General features: G+C 40.4%; 1 protein-coding gene across 1 annotated transcript in view; it reads right to left on the reverse strand.

Annotated features, from left to right (window-relative positions):
- Positions 1-9948, reverse strand: part of SNAPC1 (small nuclear RNA activating complex polypeptide 1) — a 32469-nt gene extending 22521 nt beyond the window's left edge. Inside the window, exons 1-6 of the mRNA XM_056133189.1 lie at positions 9762-9948; positions 6927-7086; positions 6655-6795; positions 5815-5919; positions 4324-4482; positions 823-891 (exon numbers count right to left, since the gene is read on the reverse strand). Coding sequence (XP_055989164.1) covers positions 823-891; positions 4324-4482; positions 5815-5919; positions 6655-6795; positions 6927-7086; positions 9762-9889 — 762 coding nt within the window. The 5' untranslated portion in view covers positions 9890-9948. The remainder of the gene's footprint in view (positions 1-822; positions 892-4323; positions 4483-5814; positions 5920-6654; positions 6796-6926; positions 7087-9761) is intronic.
- Positions 9949-18872: the final 8924 nt, after the last annotated feature.

Genomic DNA, 18872 nt, shown 5'->3' on the forward strand with positions numbered 1-18872 from the left:
AAACACTAAGTGAAATTATGAATAGCCAACTATTATCAGGAATAACGTTGAAACAGAGGTAAAAGAAATTAATACTTATTAGACACCTGTTCAGTCAATACACTTACCATGTTCTCATAGCAGGTAGCATGATACCAGTCCTGCAGCCACTATTTTCATTCAGAATTTAAGTAGGACAAGGGTCAGAGACATAGTAAAGATTATAAGGTACTGACTTTGTACACACTCACCTGGTTTGCTCATCAACACCACATATGATCCCAGGAGCAATGTCAGCAGTGAGCTCTAGCCAGGAGTAAACCCTGAGCGCAGCTGAGTGTAACCCACATAAATCCTGCACACTCCAACTTTTAAATAAGATCATAGAGAGTCTTGGTGCAGTTCTCATTTGCCTATGCCCCAAATGATTCATCCCATGCATTAAAACACATGGAAACTCTAGAGGTAGGATGGAGTAAATAAAAGCTTGAGCTCCACAATGGTCTACAAGTGAGAAAAGATACTTACAAAAGCGTTATCCTACTCTTACAGGACTTACAGTAACTTCCACTGATTATCAACTTTCCCTTTCCCTGCTGAAAACTGCCAATCTCCTCATACATAATCTAGACCTGATGTGGTATTTCACAGGCTGCCAGTAAAGAACAGACTAATGCTTCACAGAACTCAAGTTTCAGAATCAAGCTTCAGAATTTCCTGAATTACTACTTATAACAATATCCAAGAGTCATAATGCTCAGTGCCCAGAACCACAGACACACATAAAATGAAAAGAAACTATACAATCACTCTGCAAGCAATCATGGAATTTATTTTTCTGACCTCTGACTCATGTGAACTTCCTTCCCTCTTTTCTTCTCCATCTTTAGCTTTTAATTTTAAGGTTGGATTCTGAAAGAGCAAGAAAAGAGCAAAAAATTTAAATTCAATTTTGAATTGAATATACATTTGCATTTCAAAATAAAAATTCATCACAAATCAATCTCAGGACTAGAGAATTTACTTAAAAAAAAAAAAAGACATTTTTAATTTCTGTAGCACTTCATTCACCACCCGACATTAAGGTAAAAGGTTTCAGGGATGGGAGTGATAATACAGTGGATAGGCCACTTCCTTGCAAGCAGCTGACACGAGTTAGACCCCAGGCACCCCATATGTTGTCCCCTGTGCCCCACAATGAGTGATGCCTCAGCAGAGCCAGGAGTAATCACAGTAACAAACAAGCAGGTTACAGACTTCAGAGTAGAGATAGGTGCCTTGCACGCAGCTGACCCTTGTTGTAATTCCCAGTTCGAATTCCCAGCATCACATATGGTTCCCCAAGCACTGCCAGGAGTGATCCCTGAGCACCACCAGGTACGCCACCTAACAACAACAACAACAAAAAAAAAAAAAAAAAAAAAAAACAGCCCTATAACAGATTTTTACACTGAATGTTTAAGTACACGCAGTCGGGCTAAAGAGATAGTAGAAAAGTAAGACACTTGCGTTGCATGCAGCCAACCTTAGAATGATCCCAACACCACATACGGTGGTGCAAGCACCACCAAGAATGACCCCTATGCACATAATTAGGAGTAAGCCACGTCCACATTCAGTCTTCTACAACCTTCTTTTAATCGGTGCATTTCAAGATTTATCCCATTAAATTTTAATTTAATGGGATAAATCTTGGTTATCTGGTTATTTAATTTATTTTGGTTATTTAATTTATTTTAGCGGCTATCGGGTGTAGCCGCTAAAATAAATTCATCTGGGGGATATAAAGTAACAAAATATGAGATTAATACCCAAGAATAGCTGAGATCAGCACCAGGAGGATTACTCCATAGCTTAGTGGCCAGCCGGGCATTCTAGAGGAAAGGGCAGCTCAGATAGAGAAGGGAGCACCAAATAAAGGGTGTTTGGAGGATCCTCCCAGGAGGGGAGATGCATGTCAAAAGTAGACTATGGACTGAACATGTTTGCCACTCAATGCCTCTTTTGCAGACCACAACACCCAAAACGAGAGAGAGAACACAGGGGATTGCACTGCCACAGAGGCAGGGGAGGATGGGGGGGATATTATCCATGGTGGTGGAAAATGGGCACTGGTGGAGGGATGGGTATCTGATCATTGTATAATTGAAACCGAAGCACAAAAAATTGTAAATCTACAACTGTACCTCATGGTATTTCACTAATAAAAAAAAAATCAATAAAAAAAATTAAACTAGACTAAATGTGGTAGAGGGAACAAATTCCCATCTTCCCAAGATCTTCCAACATTTTTCCTGCATCTCATCCAAAACTACACTTTTTTAGTAAGGACTGGGAGGTAGTCCAAACGAGACTACAAGCAGCTGGGCATGCACTAACCCAGGCTCGGTCTCGGTACTGCAGGGCTTCCAGTGCATCACAGGACAGGGGCCTAAGACAACCAAGAAGCAGCAGTGGTGGCTCCTGAGGTTTGAGCATTGAAGTGGTAGACTGATTAGCTGAGAATGGCTGGGTGTGGTCCCTGGGTATCCTGAGCACCAGGAGGGAGGCCCCACATATTAAAAATAAATTAACTAAAATGACATTTTGAAACCACCTTTTATACTAAGTAGCTAAAATGTAGCAACGAATCTATCTGAAAGACAATATCTAAAAATAAAAACATACAAGAAGCATTGTGGGAACACTACCACTTTTTTTGTTCTGTTGTGTTTTTGAGACACAACCAGTGGTGCTCAGGAGCTCTGTGCTAGAGGTGATTCCCAGCATTATTTGGGGACCATGTGGTGCCAAGGGCTCAAAGCTGGGCCTCCGTGCATTCCTGCCTGTTGAACAATCTCTCTTGCCTCCCACTGACACATTTTAAGACACATCAGACGTAATCAGTGATGGTATCTTACTTTTTTTTTCCCTAGAAGTGTCTCCTAAAATAAGATGTGGAAGTAGTTACAAAGGCAAATTTAACAAAGACTAGTCTTTAGGATTCCAGTGTAAAAGAGTTTTTAACGCTGAAAAGGCTAACGAGGAATACAGGCAGCTTGAGCATCAGTACTCGGATCAGGGGACTTAACTGAGCATTTGTGCTGATGAGATTTGAACACAGATAAATCAAAGCTGGAAAAGGATGTATTAAATAGAAAATCATGTGCCCTGCCACATGGGAGAAGCCACTACTCACATCCAGCTATCTGCTAGTATATGGCCAATTGCGACTGACATTACTGGGCCTCTGATTTTTGGGGCGGAGGAGAGACCACACAGTGGTAGTTGGTGAATCATGTGAAGCCAAACTCCCTTTGAGCCATCCCTCCAGCCCAGAACTCTAATTCCTGAACCTCCCGCCTCCTGCCTTGTGTGTGTGTGTGTGTGTGTGTGTGTGTGTGTGTGTGTGTGCGCGCGCGCCTCTGAAGGGCCCAGAAAGCAATCCTCTCAATTCTTGGCCAGCTGGGCCAGTGGCTTGGTGCTAGAGCCGAGGATGCAATACTGCTTGAGCCCTATGATGCTGAGACCGCCCTGTGGTGCTGGAGGGCCTCCAGGGCCGCCTCCAGTGAAGCCTAGGGAACCTTGGGGTGCTGAGAATCAAACTGGGGTCAGCCATACAAAACACATACACTTTAATCCCTGTATCTCCTCTTTCCCAGAACTCACTTTTTTTTGTTTTAGTTTTTGGTTTTGGGGACACACACCCAGCAATGCTTCAGGGCATAGTCCTAGATCTGCACTCGGGGACCACTTCTGGTGGGCTCGGGGGAACCATAGGGTACTGGGGACTGTAGACTGTACCTGCGTCAGCCATGTTCAAGGTAAATACCCGACCTGCTATATTATTGCTCCAGCTTCTCAGATTTTTAAGAAAATCTGGATATGCAGTACTTTACATGATGCCGTCAGATATTTAAATGTTAAAAAATATTATTTAAAAAAACTTTAAAACAATATCAAGCAAACAAACTAAATCTGTGTGAAAAATTTGGCCAAAGACTATCAGTGTGCAACTTATGAAAAACACTAAATTATAAAGAATAGTAAATCTGTGCTACATTAGCATCACATTACTCAAATTTTAAATGCTATATAATTTTATTACATCTTATAAAGTATATGCTTACATATCTTAAGAGTATGCAATTAAACTGTTTATGGCAGAAAATCCACTTTTGAGGTTAAACATAACATAGCTATTAAGTCTTGAAGCAAACTGGAAATAAAAAGTTCTCTGAATTTTAGCTCCAGAGAATGAAGCCAGTACTCTAGGCTGCCTCTCAACACTGCCATGCATGTGTCATCGTTCATCCACAAAACAAACATAACGGTGAGCAACCAAACAAATAAGTAATGACATACCTTCCTGTCTGCTTGCCACTGCTGATGCTCCAAAACTATGTTTTTGATATTGTCAAAAAAATCATCCTTTATCAAGCTGAGGGCTTTATCTGGATTGGATTTATCAGCTGAAATGATATGCTTCATATTCTGATAATGGTCATGAACATTCAGCATTTCCTAAAGGTAAAAAAAAAAAGAGTCCTTTATTTCAATTTCAACTTGAAGGCAAAATAACACAAACTAAATTCACCTTCGACAATGATTGTGCTGATAAGGAACTAACAGACACAGGGTCAGAGCTTAGTACAGCAGGTAAGGTACCTGCCCTGTTCACGGCCCAACTGCGTTTGATCCCCAGCATCTAATATAGGTGCCCCTATAATTCCTGAGAGTAATTTCTGAGTGCAGAGTTAGAAGTAAGCCCTGATCATTACGGAGTGTGGCCCAAAAACAAAAAATGTATCTCAATGATAGTCCTCTCTTCTTAGCATATACACAAATATCTAAGCATGTGTGTATGTGCGGGTTGGAACAATAGCACAGTGGTAGGGCACTTGCCTTGAGCGCAGCCAGCCTGGCCGAGCCAAGTTCGATTCCTCTGCCCCTCTCGGAGAGCCCAGCAAGCCACCAAGAGTATCTTGCCCACAGGGCAAAGCCTGGCAAGCTCCCTGTGACTGACATATTCAATATGCCAAACATAGTAACAACAAGTCTCAAAATGGAGACGTTACTGGGCCCACTTGAGCAAATCGATGAACGGGAGGACAGTGACAGTGTGACAGTGTGTATGTGTGCGCGTGCATGAGCATGTGTATACACACGTGACACACATACAGAGATGTGTGCATATATACATATATATGCAAGCACACACAAATTCAATTTTTTTGAAATGTGAACACACCACTATTTAAAAAGTTGTAGTTCTGTAAAACAATCTTGTTTGAATCTCAGGGAAGAACCATTATAACAAAACTCTACAAGAAATACTATTTATCCATGCATACATATCCATGAAAAAAAAAGAAAAAGATTTTCCTCACAAATTATACCACACAAGTAAAGCTGTTTTAAGACCATACCTCTTACACACAGTTCTTTAGAACAAATTTCTGTTTCATCAGAACAGCCTCGTTGTCAAATTTTTTTTTGGTGATCATTTTTTATATAAACATTGTAGAAAGGAACTCAGAAAATCAACGTCAAAAAAGTTTAAAGTTTTTCTTTATGGACTATGTCAATCTAAAAAAATTATTTCAGTATTTGAATCCAAAAATACCACATTCACATTCAGTCTTCTATAACCTTCTGTTAATCAGTGCATTTCAAGATTTATCCCATTAAATTTTAATGTATTTAAGATGCGTTATTTCTGATTCCTGAAAGTAAAAGCAGTCTATGGTTGTTTAAATGAGAAAAGTTTTCAGCACCCAGTAGAGAACAGTATAACCTTAATATATACTGACCAACAAAATATTTTTTTAAATTCAAGTATGCAAGTAAATTTACCTCTAATACATCAGAAGTGATAAGTTTCATCACACGATCATTTGGATCCTTAAATTCTTCTGTAACTTCTGCTCGTTGAGCTTTTTTCTTCATTCTGTATGACAACTATAAAATAAAAGTCTTAAAATCAATGCTTTTTAAAGGATTTTGGGGAGAATGAAATATAAGCTGGCAATAAAAGTGCTAGAAATAAACCTATCCAGGTTTGTTAGGTTTGTAAACCTAACAAAAGCAGCTCTATGTATCCCTGTGCTAAATAATCCATTATCCAATGACTACAATAACTTAATATACCATGCCACATGCTTAAAAATTCAGGTAAGATTCAGATTTATACGACTTGCCTGTTAATGGTAAAATCCAAACTGGAACCTAGTGTTCTTTCAACTTACTGTTCTGTCTCAAGACTGATAAAATAAATTAGTTGAAGTTTCAAGTTTTTACAAATGGACACTGAGATTTCTGGTCCTCTATCAGTAAACTCTCTAATGTTTGAATAAAAGAATGAGCAAATGCAGATGCTAAATCTAATTTTCTCTAACAGTTTGCTGAATAGACAGTCTCCAGAAACACACTGCATTTGAAAGTAGAGACTGAAGTTGTTTACACAGAAAAGTAATCAGAAGTATTTTCTCCTCTTTTAAGTAGGCCCTCTCAGCCACAGAGAATTGCCTTGAATTTAGGAGACCCTAAGTTTCACCCCTGGTTCCAAGAAGGTGGGGGGGGGGGGGCAGGAGGAGAAGCTTTCTATAGATAATAGAAATTATAAAAAAATTCCTTTGACTTTTTGAGACTGAGGTACTTAGTGGACAATCAGAAAACATATCTCAAGGAACATACCAATTTAGGCATCGCTGTATAGTGAAATGCTTTATCTAGTCGTAACTTCCTAAAAATATAAGCTGCATCAAAATGTTGGGCATTTATCAAATCTTGCTGAAATTTTAAAACTTCATCCCAATCTTTCAGGGCAACTCTAATCTGCAAACAAGAAGAGTAAAAAGTTGTTACCAAATATAAATTTTTTTCCCCATAGAAACATTATAACTTCAAAATACTGGTCATTCAATTTACATCAGTTTGTGAAACTGATGTAATTCACAAAGTATTACCTTTTGTTTTGGCTGGCATAACTGGGTATTATATAATCCATATAGCAGGTACAAAGCACCAACTCTTATCTGGAAGGTATACGGAGGTAAAAAATATCGCCATGCCAAAGCTAATGCTTCTTTTGTAAACGTGTTCTTTTCTAAATTTCTCATTTTACCACTAGAAAACAAAAGGAAAATATATTATGGTTCTAAGTAAATAACAGCAGAAACCAGGAGTGATATATAATTGCTTAAATTGCAGTTTTTAGAACTGAGTGAGATTAGTGGTTACTACAAGGAAAGGAGGAAGATATAGGAAAATCAGGCAGAGGGGTCAACTGTACAAAAAAAAAAGGACTGAATCCGATTTTTAATGATGTGTATACATGCACTTAGTTTTAAAGAATTCTTACTGAAACTTATATGTTATAATGCAATGTTATTTGAGAAAGAGAAAAAAAATGATAAATATCCCACACCTGACCTTTTCATGATTCAAGGCGCAGATATCTGACAAACACATATCTTTTTAAAATATTTTACTAAAGAACTGTGATTTACCAAGTTTTGATAGTTTTGTTTTAGCCATTTAATATTTTATCATCAATCTCACCAACAGTGTCAACTTCCTCCCACCAGTGCCCCATATTCCCTCCCCACCCCAACCCCTATCCTATCCCTGTCTATCAACTTGGCAGGCACATTATAAAGTTTCAGTGGCTGTAGCTTAGATCTCATGATTACAGTTTCATTGAGCATGTTAAACATGAATCTCTCTAAAACCTCAACTTTACTTACTAACTTGGGAACAAAAAAGGGAGGAAAACAGTTACAGATAAACTTACATGTATTATTCAAATATAATAGAAAATTTCCCCCCAATACTTTCAGGGACTTATTAAGAAGTATTTGTCGGTTGGTTGAAGCCATAGGATATTGGGTAGGATGCTCACCTTGCACACAGCTAAACAAGGTTCCATCCCTGGGCCCTCCAGGAATGATCCCTGAGTGCAAAGGCAGGAATAAGCCCTAAGCATCACCATGTGTGCCCCCCAAATAAAACAAAACAAAAAGTAAAAAGCATTGGTCAGTCTAGAGAGAGAGTTCGATTGGTCGGGTTCACTGAAAGCCAACAATACAACAAAAGTCTACCACTATTTCTGCTTCTTCCACTCTTGGCCAATTCCACAGGACAGCTCATCAAAGTAAAGAAGGAACAGGACAAGAACTCAGACTTAGCTCTTCATACTAAGAGCCAGAGAGATATTTTCTCTGGGTTAAGGTTCTAGACATGACAAATTTGGGGAGGCAGGTGGGGGAACCACCAAAAAAAAAAATCCTATAAAATTCTGTGAAAAACATGGCAGTTATTTAGGAAAAGAGAACGGATAGGGTGAAGAGAGGGGGGAGAGAGGTGGTTATTTTGATAGAATGGTGACTCTGGAGCATCTGTGGTGAATATGGAGTGTGAAGTCATACTCCTGATATAGAACTGCAAACCAACAGTAAACCAGTAACATTTTATGAAAAATTAATTCCAGAGGGGGTAAGAGCGTTAATTCACTGGGTAAAGGGCTTGCCTTGCACGCTGCAGACCCGGGTTGGATTCTCGGTATTCCATACGGTCTCCAGAACGCTGCCAACAGTGATCCCGGAGTGCAATCCCTGAGCATCGCAGAGTGTGCCCCACACCTCTCCCTGCCCAATTAATTCCAATGATGCTATCCCAAGTTTTATGGAAAAGTTCACACGATCATATACTTCAAAGTTGTACAGAAATATGGTTTTAGAGGCTGGAGAGCTAGGATCACAGGTGAAGCGCTTGCACGTGGAGACTCGTTTTGTTCTATAGGGTCCTTCAAGGCTCAGCAGGCCACAATCCCTGATGGCATAGTAGGGTGCGGCCCAACCCCCTGCTCCCATCTAATGGAGTTCAGTGCTTATCAAAAACCATCTTACTGGGAGCTGAAATTAAAATAACATTTACTTCATTTGGAGAGGTCTGTTCAAATTATACGTTCCATACTTTTTAATAAAATAATCTAAAGCTGACTTTAGTATTATAAATCGTGTCCAGAGACATAAGTTATGATTTTGCAAAGTCTAAATAAAAATTTCACTTTTGTTTGGGAACCCCACCCGGAGATGATCTGAAGATGATTCCGGACTCTGCTCCTGGGATCACTCCTGAAGTGGCTGGGGGAGGTGGTGCGGGGGGGCTGGCGGGGGGGGGACGGGGGGGGGGGGGGGGAGATCATATGGGGTGCTGCCGAGGATAGAACCCAGACCGGTGGTGCAAGACAAGCACCCTACCTACCCGTTGTACTATCGCTCTGCCACCCTCTCCCCAAATTTCACTTTTTAATACACACAAGACACAGAAACACTGGGTGCTTTCCTTGCAGGCTAATCTGGGTTCGATTTCCCAACTTCACAGGCCTCCCTGGGTATCTCTCAATGTGGCCCAGGGGGTACTACCCCCTGGGGCGGAGGGTAGACGTGCAAACTCTTACTCCAAGGCCAGAGAGGAGAGTGCAAACTCTTACTCCAAGGGCGAAGAGAAGTGTGCAAACTCTAACTCCAGGGAGGAAGAGAGCGCGCAAACTCTTACTCCAAAAACAGAGGAGAGCGTGCAAATTCTTAATGCAAGGACGGAGCGAAGCATGCAAACTCTTACTCCAAAGGCGAAGAGGAGCATGCAAACTTTTACTCCAAGAGAGGAGCGGAGCATGCAAATTCCTACTCCAAGCACAGAGGCGAGCAAGCAAAGTCTTACTCCAAGGGCAGAAGGAACCGTGCAAACTCTTCCAGCGTTTGTGACCCGGCGGAAGCGGGCGGGAGACAAATACCTACCAGAAGATGGTCCCGAACTTCATGTTCCTCCAGAGTTCGGTGAAATCTTCAAAGCGCACGCTGTCGGTCTCCTGGAAGCGGCTGAGCAGCGCCTCACAGTCGGCCTGTAAGCCTGGAGGAGTCTCCATTCCTACAGAGGGCCAGAACAACGCAAGCTTGGAGCTGTCACCGAGGAAACAGGGCCCGGACAAGCCCGTCCCTGCCACGTGACGCGCCCGTACACGTCCCTTCCGGTCCCGTTAGCCCCGCCCACTGTGGGCGATGCGGACCACCTTCCTGCGCGTGCGTGTTGCGTGTGCTCACTTTTCTGGTTTTTCACGTTTTCTTTTTTTCTTTGGATTTTGAGCCACACCAGCTGTCGGGGACCAAACTTGGGTCAGCCGCATGCCAGGCAAGAGTCCCACCCTCTGTACTGTCTCTCCGGCTCCTGTTAACTTCTTGATTGATTCTTCAGCGAATCCGTTTTTTAAATTTTTTCTACTAACTTGGCTGTGTCGTGACCCTTAGGAGGAGGGGTTTTAGGGCATCACAGTTCCCTCGTTTATGTAAATTGGTTTACTCTTACAGTCACACTCTTAAAGTGATCCCAGAATGATAAGTCAACTGGAATGGCTAGGGAAGAAAAGTTCCTCCCAGCCCATGTGGGAGAAGGATGTAAAGAAGAGGGTTTGCTAGGAAATGGACTGTCCCACATATTACGGTCCCACATATTGCTTAAGGTGTAGCCCTGACAGCCTTCTTCAGCCGCTCAAGAAGCTCTTGTTAAATACAGCGCGCACCAGAAGCCCCTACTCAGATTCTACAAGTGCAGTCCTTAAAAGCATCTACATACTAAATACTTAGTGATTAGAGTGAAGACTTTCTGCGAACACTGCACCTCTTACCCTGAAGCCAGCGATAGAGTATTTGCGCTTTTCATCCTTTTTCCGATTGCACGGCATGCTACTTTTGTTCTTTAGAATAAGTATCCTAAAATAATAGAAACACACTGGACTTGTGCCTGTTGATGGAGATGGCAAGTCAACTTTTCTCATCATTTCATCTGTTTTTTATTTTTATGTTACCTTTATGTTTTGTATATACAGAAAAACTTACATACCCTATCTTAGATGGTATGGATGGGGTTGGATTGTGTGCTTTGCATGTAGGAAGCCCAAGTTTGATCCCTGGCAACACATGATCCCCAGCACTTCCAGAAGGACCTACCAGCACAGGCCCTGGGGGTGGGGGGAGGAGAAGAAGAGAGAGGGGAGGACTGGAACATATCTAGCAGAATCTTACCAGCACTGTCAGATCCATCCGTGAATTACTCTGGTCTATTGCTTTCTCCTACCTCTACCACTATCTTACTTTGTTTCTTTTAATCTTGTGTGCATACCTATGTGTATAATGTTATCACAAGTGTATTCATCTCTGATAATTTAGCAGCAATTGGTTTTCAATTTTGAAGAAAAAAATTTAATGATATTGCAATTTATAATAGTCTTTTAATTAATTTGGGGGCTATACCCAGAGGCACTCAAGGGACCATTTGGTGCTGGGACTGTAACCCAGTGTTCCTGCATGCAAAGTGTGCATTCCAGCCCTTTGAACCATTTCGCTGTTCCATCCCATTACTTGAAAGTACCTTTTTTTGTTTGCCTCTCATATTTATATCTTTTCTGAATTTTTAATTGCTCGATCCCAATATATAAACACATCAGTTAATTTTATATGGTTTTAATATGCAGTTTTCTTGTTAAACTCCTATTAATTATAATACTTTTTGATAGATTGTTTTAGGTGTCCAATATGTATATTTTATCAGCTATAAATAATGATAGTTTGCTTTTTTCTTTTCCAATTCTTTTTTTTCCTCTTAATTTTATTTTTCTAGTGAAGATCTCTTGTACTCTATTAGAAACCATCCATAGGAACATGGGCATGTGTCTGTGCGCTACAATATTACCAATAGCAAAAAGTGCTTGTTGGTACATGGTACTGAAGTTCAGTGACTGTTTCTTTTTCTTCTCAACTATAGGATTCCTATCTGGCTTTTTTAATTGTGTCTATTTTTTTTATATTGTATTTGATGAGGCAATGCCATCAGGTCTTTAAATGGCTTCTTGTGGTTCTTTGAACATGTTTTCTTAATGTTTGTATTAAAATCCTTGCTTGTTAACACTCGCAGCTGAGCCATTTGATCTGTAATTTCTGTTGTATGTTCTCTTCCTATGATGGCCAAAACTTTCCTGAGCACTTTCTTGTGAATTTTTTTTTTTAATATCCCTTTACCTACTTTCAACACTCAGTTCTTGTCCAGAGTGATCATTTCCAACTATCATACTTGACCCTTCTCTATTTTAACTACCCTCCACCCTCCCAATTTAAAAAACAATTTAAAGTTATTTTTTAAAACAATTTTAACAATTTAATTGTTAACTTAAATTGTTCAATTTTTAAAACAATTTTAGCAATTTTTTTTAACAATTTAAAAATTGTTTTCAAACTATGTCTGTACACACAGCACACTGGGATGACAGTGGCTTTAGCAGGGCTTTCTTTTCACAACCAGTGGTACTCACAGCCTACTCCTGGATTTAGGAGTCACTCCTTACAGAGCTCAACAGGGCTGGCAGGCTTGGGAGACCAGGAATTGAATAATTGAATGATGGTTGGCCATGTGCATGACAAGTGCCCACTGGCTATACTTTGGCTTAGGCAACATAGCAAATCTTTCCTAATGGTCTCTCTGAACTCTGTTAAGCTACTTCTTTGTTGATTTGTTTTTAAAATACCTCCTTTTTTTTTTGTTTGTTTGCTTTGGTTTGCTTTGTTGTTACTGTGTTTGGCATATCACATGGGCTGGAGCGATAGCACAGCGGTAGGGCGTTCGCCTTACAAGCGGCCAACATGGCCGACCCGAGTTCGATTCCTCCGCCCCTCTCGGAGAGCCCAGCAAGCTACCGAGAGTATCTCGCCCGCACGGCAGAGCCTGGCAAGCTACTCGTGACATATTCGATATGCCAGACACAGTAATAACAAAGTCTCCAATGGAGACGTTACTGGGCCCGCTCGAGCAAATCGACGATCAACGGGAGGGCTTTTACCTTTACCTTACCTTTGGTTTGGTTTTGGGTTTGGCCACACCTTGCCATGCCCAGGGCTTACCTTTGTTTCTGTGCTCAAGATTCACTTCAGGCAAGGCTCAGGGTGCTGGGCATTAACCTAGGTTGGAAAGGATCAAGACAAACACCCTTCCTACTTAATACTATCTCTCCAGCCCCTGGATCTACTTCTTTTTGAATCACACTTAACAGTTAATTGCTAGTTGTATTTGGCAATGTCCCAGGCATAAATTTCTTCCGCACTCTAATTCAATTATGGTTAAGTTCTTTTTGCAGAAGTAGTCTTTTGAGTATGGTCTAGACATTAGTTCTGATCCCAGAGTGCTTTTCTAAATTGTCTCTAGTAAAATTGCTGTCATGGAACTACTACTAGCCTCCTCTTACCATCTAGTCATTGCTTTCAAGAGCACCTCCATGTTTGAGTTTTCTCACATTCATTTCCCCGAAAATACCTATTCCTTTGGGGACAGCTTTAAAGTTCTCCGTTGGAGTAGGCTTTTTATCTCACTGGGAAAATTTTCTGAGACTAGTCTGGAGCTGGGGAATGAATGTGGGCAGTGGCTTGTTTCACGTTATGAGCAAAGCCATCACGGGAACAGTATCCTATCATATGATACTCAGCTTCAGGCTTCCTCTCCTGACATGGATCTCCCAAGTGACCTGTGAGCTGGGGCAAGGACATTTGAGAGCTGGAAAAATCTGTTCCCAAAATGGTATCTTAAAGGAAGAAGAGAATGACAATTTCTTCCATCTCTAGACCACACTCACCTGAAATTTAGCATTTGCAGCAAGAAAACTAAGGATGAGAGATGCCTGCAGCCTATCCCTCCTAGATGTTGGGGAAAATGCAGCCTCATATCCTTGGCCACATCACCTCTACTGGAATTTTTATTACACTGAGCAGGGTTTGGTTGGCAGGCAGTTCAAGTGCTAATAACTCCTGCTGTTCTTATCAAGATTTAGTCTATTATGTTGAATAAATGATTCTTCGCTTGCTTACATTCCCTTTAGAAAATTTCAAAAAGTCTCTAAATGGTTATTTTGTAAAATTTTCATCAACTTTGGTTGTCTCACTGGTAAATTCATGGAGCGCCTCTTTTTAAAAGCAAACTCTGGATAGTTCTATTAGGAAAAACCATACACAATGAATTTTACCAAAGGAAACAATTTATACTAAAAATGTAAGATGTACCCATGTGTGGGAGTGCAGAGGCATAGTTATTTTTTCTAAACAAGACCTGTCTTTGTGCTTTACAACAAAATTGTGCAATTATTTCAATTACAAACAATTGAATGGAAAATCCATTGTCTATAAACTCCAAAGGATTCTTATTAGCTCTTCTCACATCAAACTCAAGATGTGGCTCACAATAAATTCAGAAAACACACTCGGGACAAAACCTCCCCAGGGGCCTGGACTTTTGATTAGTGCCATCAGATATATCTCAAAATGCTTTGAAGCAAAGGAGTAATTAGGGTATTTTAAGGGGATATATTTGTATATATGTAAACAAACAAGATTAAAAGATGGCTAATCTTGGGCTGGAGATTAGCCAGCACAGCAGGTAGGGTCTTTGAGCCTTGCATGTCTGTGACCCAAGTTGGATTCCCAGCATCCCATATTACTGAGCACCGCCAGGAGTAATTCCTGAGCACATGAGCCAGGAGTAATCCGTGTGCATCCCCAAGTGTGACCCAAAAAGCAAAAAAGAAAAAAAAAAGATGACTAATCTTTACAAATTTACACTACCCAAGCTCCAATGATCCATTCTACAAAATATGGCATTAACACTTGGGTAGGGCTGGAGCTGGAGTGATAGCAAGGCGGAAGGTTGTTTGCCTTGCACGCGGCCAGCCTGGGCTACCGTGGTTGGATTCCTCCGCCCCTCTCGAGCATAAGGATGAACAATGGGAGGACAGTGCTACAGTGCTACAACACTTGGGAATAAGTGAGTTTTCCAGCAACATACCATCTCTTATTCTTAGACTTCCTCCCGCCTCCCAGCATTCCAATATCCCTTAAGGAAGAAAAGGAAAGGCTGAGGACCTGCCATCAAAATCCTGCAAGTCACTGACGACAAAGGACGGCCAGCCCCCTTGTGCACCCGCCCCGCCCAGCCAAAGGCCAAGGCGGCAGCGCCTGGCACATGCGCTCTCACACGTAGGCCCCGGGCAGGGAGCAGCTAGTCCAAGCTGCACCAGCAGCTCCCAAAGCAGGGCAACAACCCGAGGGGCTCCGGCAGAAAGCTGCGGTGTAGGGCCTCAGCACGTACCGGGGCGTGGCCTGCAGGACAGAGGGAGGGGCTGGACAAGTTTCCCTGGTAGCTTCAATTTTGCTTCCTTACTGTGTCACCAGCCGCACCAGAGAAGCAAGGGCACCGGGCCTCTTCCGTATCTACATCCGTGGTACTTTCCCTGCCCCGGAGGTCTGATCGCTGGCGCTCTCAGGCACCTGTTTTTCCTCTCCATCCCGGGCTGGAGCCAAGACAAGGCAATAAATGAAATTAAATAGTACAAGGAGATCGGGTGTCTGGGCAGCGTCTTGGATAAAACCTTCCGCCACAGGTAAGAATAAATGGTGGCCAAACTCCAGAACGGTGTAACACAACAAAGCTCCAGAAGACATCCGTCCATGGGAGGTTTGTTTGTGGTAAGGTGTAGCTTTATTCTTAGAGCAAAACTACATCATATCAGATTCTACAGATTGCACCAATTCTCTGTAAAAATGATCTGGGACAGCAGGCTCAGAGCTATTTAAAGGGATGAAATATGAGCAAAGTAGTTAGTGGCAGACTGAAAAGGAAAAAAGGAAGATTTTTAAGACAATGGGAGGGGACTGTACTTAAAAAATAGAAATAGAGTAGAAATTTACAGGTTTCTAAAAAACAGTAGCTTTTATCATTTCTGTATTTTATTGGTTCTAGTGGTTTAGGAGTAAATTAAGCTTTATAATAGTAAATGTGAGGTGACACAAACTTGAAAAAGAAAAGCAGGTTCTCATGCCATGAAGTCATGTAGCTCTGGAAGGTTCATACTGCACGTTCACTTTTCATACTCAATGTTTCAATACCCTAGTTCGTTTGCCTGAGAATTAATGTCTCTATAAAAACACCCGAATCTCTAGTGCAAACTCCAGTCAAGTAGTCCTACAGCTGTATTCATTTCCATTTGTTTTGTGGAGATCTCGCTTACAACAGTTGGTCAAATTTTTATATTTAATTTCCTTCAAAGGACCCTTACCTTTAGTTCCCTCTATGGACATTACTTTTTATTTGCTGTTTAAACAGTTATCCATGGGAAAAGCGGATGTTCTATTTAGCCAGAAGCACTCCAGGGTGGCACACACTTGGGGTATGGAGTCACCCAGTCAGTTTGAGCTCTGAGCCTCACCAAGAAAATCTTCTCACTTACAAAATTACAAACTACTAATTCATAGTTTTTGAAGAGTGTCAAGCTGCATACAAAATGTTTTACATGAAATCTAGCATATACTAATAGATACAGCACTGTAGTACTGTCCTCCCATTGTTCATAGATTTGCTAGAGCAGGCACCAGTAACATCTCCATTGTGAAATTTGTTACTGTTTTTGGCATCTTGAATACACCATGGGGAGCTTGCCAGGCTCTGCAGTGTGGGCAGGATACTCTTGGTAGCTTACCGGGGCTCTCTGAGAGAGACGGAGGTCTGGAACCTGAGTCGGCTGAGTGCAAGGCAAACGCCCTACCCTCTGTGCTATCATTCCGCCCTTACTAGTACTAATAGATATATCCATTTTAAATCCAGAGTCTTAAGAGTCATTGACCTAGCAGTGGAGGAGGGGTGGGAGGTGGGAAGGGCTTCTCTCTGGGAAACTATTTGATTGCAAGGTTAATAGTGAGTTTAGAACAAAATACATTTTTTTTAACCATATTTTCTTCAGGTGTGCAAGTAACAGTCATTTATTCAACACACCAGAGAAGACAAAAAGTCTACATATGGACATCTTATCAGGACATCTTTTTATGACATCTTATTATCTCATTCCTACTTTGGACAAACTTGCAGGCTATTGAATGTAGCCTGCCCACAGGGCAGAGTCTGGCAAACTCCCCGTGGCGTACCCAATATGCCAAATACCAGTAACAATGATGGGTCTCATTTTCCTAAAGAGCCTTGAATATAATCTCAGGGCTAGGATGAAAGAGACGTTACTGGGGCCTGCTCGAGGCAATCGACGAATGGATAGCTAGGGGAGAGAAATATGGGTAGAAAAGCTACATATAGTTGACAGGGGAGGGTTACGTTTCTGGGATAAAGACATAATTAAGAAATCTGTAACTATCAGAGGGCTCAATACTGGGAATGATAAAAAGGCTGGAGCTGCTATTTCAAACAACTTCAATACTTCAAGGAGTTTGTTTTCTGAACGACTGAGAGGTAAGTACTTGATTTCTTTTAGTTCTTACTGTCCTTTAAAGTAGCTTTCTTTTCTACATTACTGATTTCAATCATTACATAATCTAATTTTAAGTTTAAAAATTTGAAAACTATACATAAACATCTAGTTTTAAACTGAAGCCAATTTATTAGCAAAATAAACAGCTTTTGACATTTTAACTTAGAAATATATATATATATTTATATACTCACATATACTATATTTTTTGGTTTGGGGCCACTTCTGGCTATGCTCAGGGGTTACTCCCCACTTTACATTCAGGAACAACACCTGGTGGTACTGGTGACCAGATGGAATACCAGGTATTGAGCCTGGGTCAAACGCATGCAAGGCAATCTGTGTACTATGTACTATGTCTATACTATGTCTCCAGCTGTGTCCTACAAATATTAAGTAACAACTTTATTCTCAAATACCACATTCTAGTATTATCTGTAATTAAATGAGTAAGGATTTGGGATCATATATGTCCACTGAATTATACATGTATTTCCAAAATCTTGAATTGGATCCTTATAAATTTTTGTCACCAAAATTTCATGTACTTAAATAATTTTCATTCTAAAACAAACACATAAATTTGTGGCTTATTTTGTTCAGGGTATTATATTCCTGTAATCTCAAATTATAGTACCCCAAACTTCAGTATTGCTATTATATATTATGTCCATAAAATTATTTTCCATTACCTCTAGTTCACAATGAACATAGGTTCTAGGTTCACAGTGAGTTTTATGTGATATTTAATTTCTTAAAAATTAGAATATTATTTATAATCAGAAATGTATTTCATTAAAAAATAAGAATAAAATTTTAAATATACAATATTGTTAAAAACAAAAGCAAAGCAAGACTTGTTCTAGTTTCATGTTAGAGTCATTAAGACCCAGTTTATTTTTAAAATACAATTTTTTTGTTTGTTTTTGTATTTGGGCAAAATTTGGCTGTAGTCAGGGCTTACTCTTGACTTTGTGCTCAGGGATCGCTCCTGGAGAGATTTGGGGAACCATAATGTGGTGCCTGGAGAATGAAACCCAGGTCAGCTGTGTGCAAGGCAAGCATCTTACTTGTTGTATTATTTCTCCAACTGCAGAAGATCTAAAGTTTGACCTGCCATTTGTGACCCTTAGAGTTCATCAGTTACATTTCAATAATTTGAGATCTGATTTCTTCATTCATGAAAAGGAGCTTTAGAGACAGCTTTTTTTTTTAACAGCTTTTCTGTTAAAAAGCTTTAGCAGAATTTCAAACCATTACATACTGTAATTGTAATGCTTAGAATTTGCTTCACTCATCTTACTCATTAAAACATTATAAATTTTTTCACTTTAATAGGTTAATAAGTTTATAAACGACAAGTTTCTTCTCTAAAAGCATACTTTTTACATTGGGACTTTATGATGTTGTTACATTTACAGACACAGTATACAGTAAAGGTGAGGCAATAAGATAAATGTAGAAATAATCAGTACCAATATAATTTCCATAACATACTTAAACTGCTGGTAAACAATTTTATGAGCTAGAGGTACGGAAGCAAATACTATAAGGTGATCAAAGGGGA

Source organism: Sorex fumeus, unplaced genomic scaffold (assembly GCF_029834395.1).
Source record: "Sorex fumeus unplaced genomic scaffold, SorFum_2.1 ptg000098l, whole genome shotgun sequence".
In the NCBI taxonomy this organism is placed as follows: Eukaryota; Metazoa; Chordata; class Mammalia; order Eulipotyphla; family Soricidae; genus Sorex; species Sorex fumeus.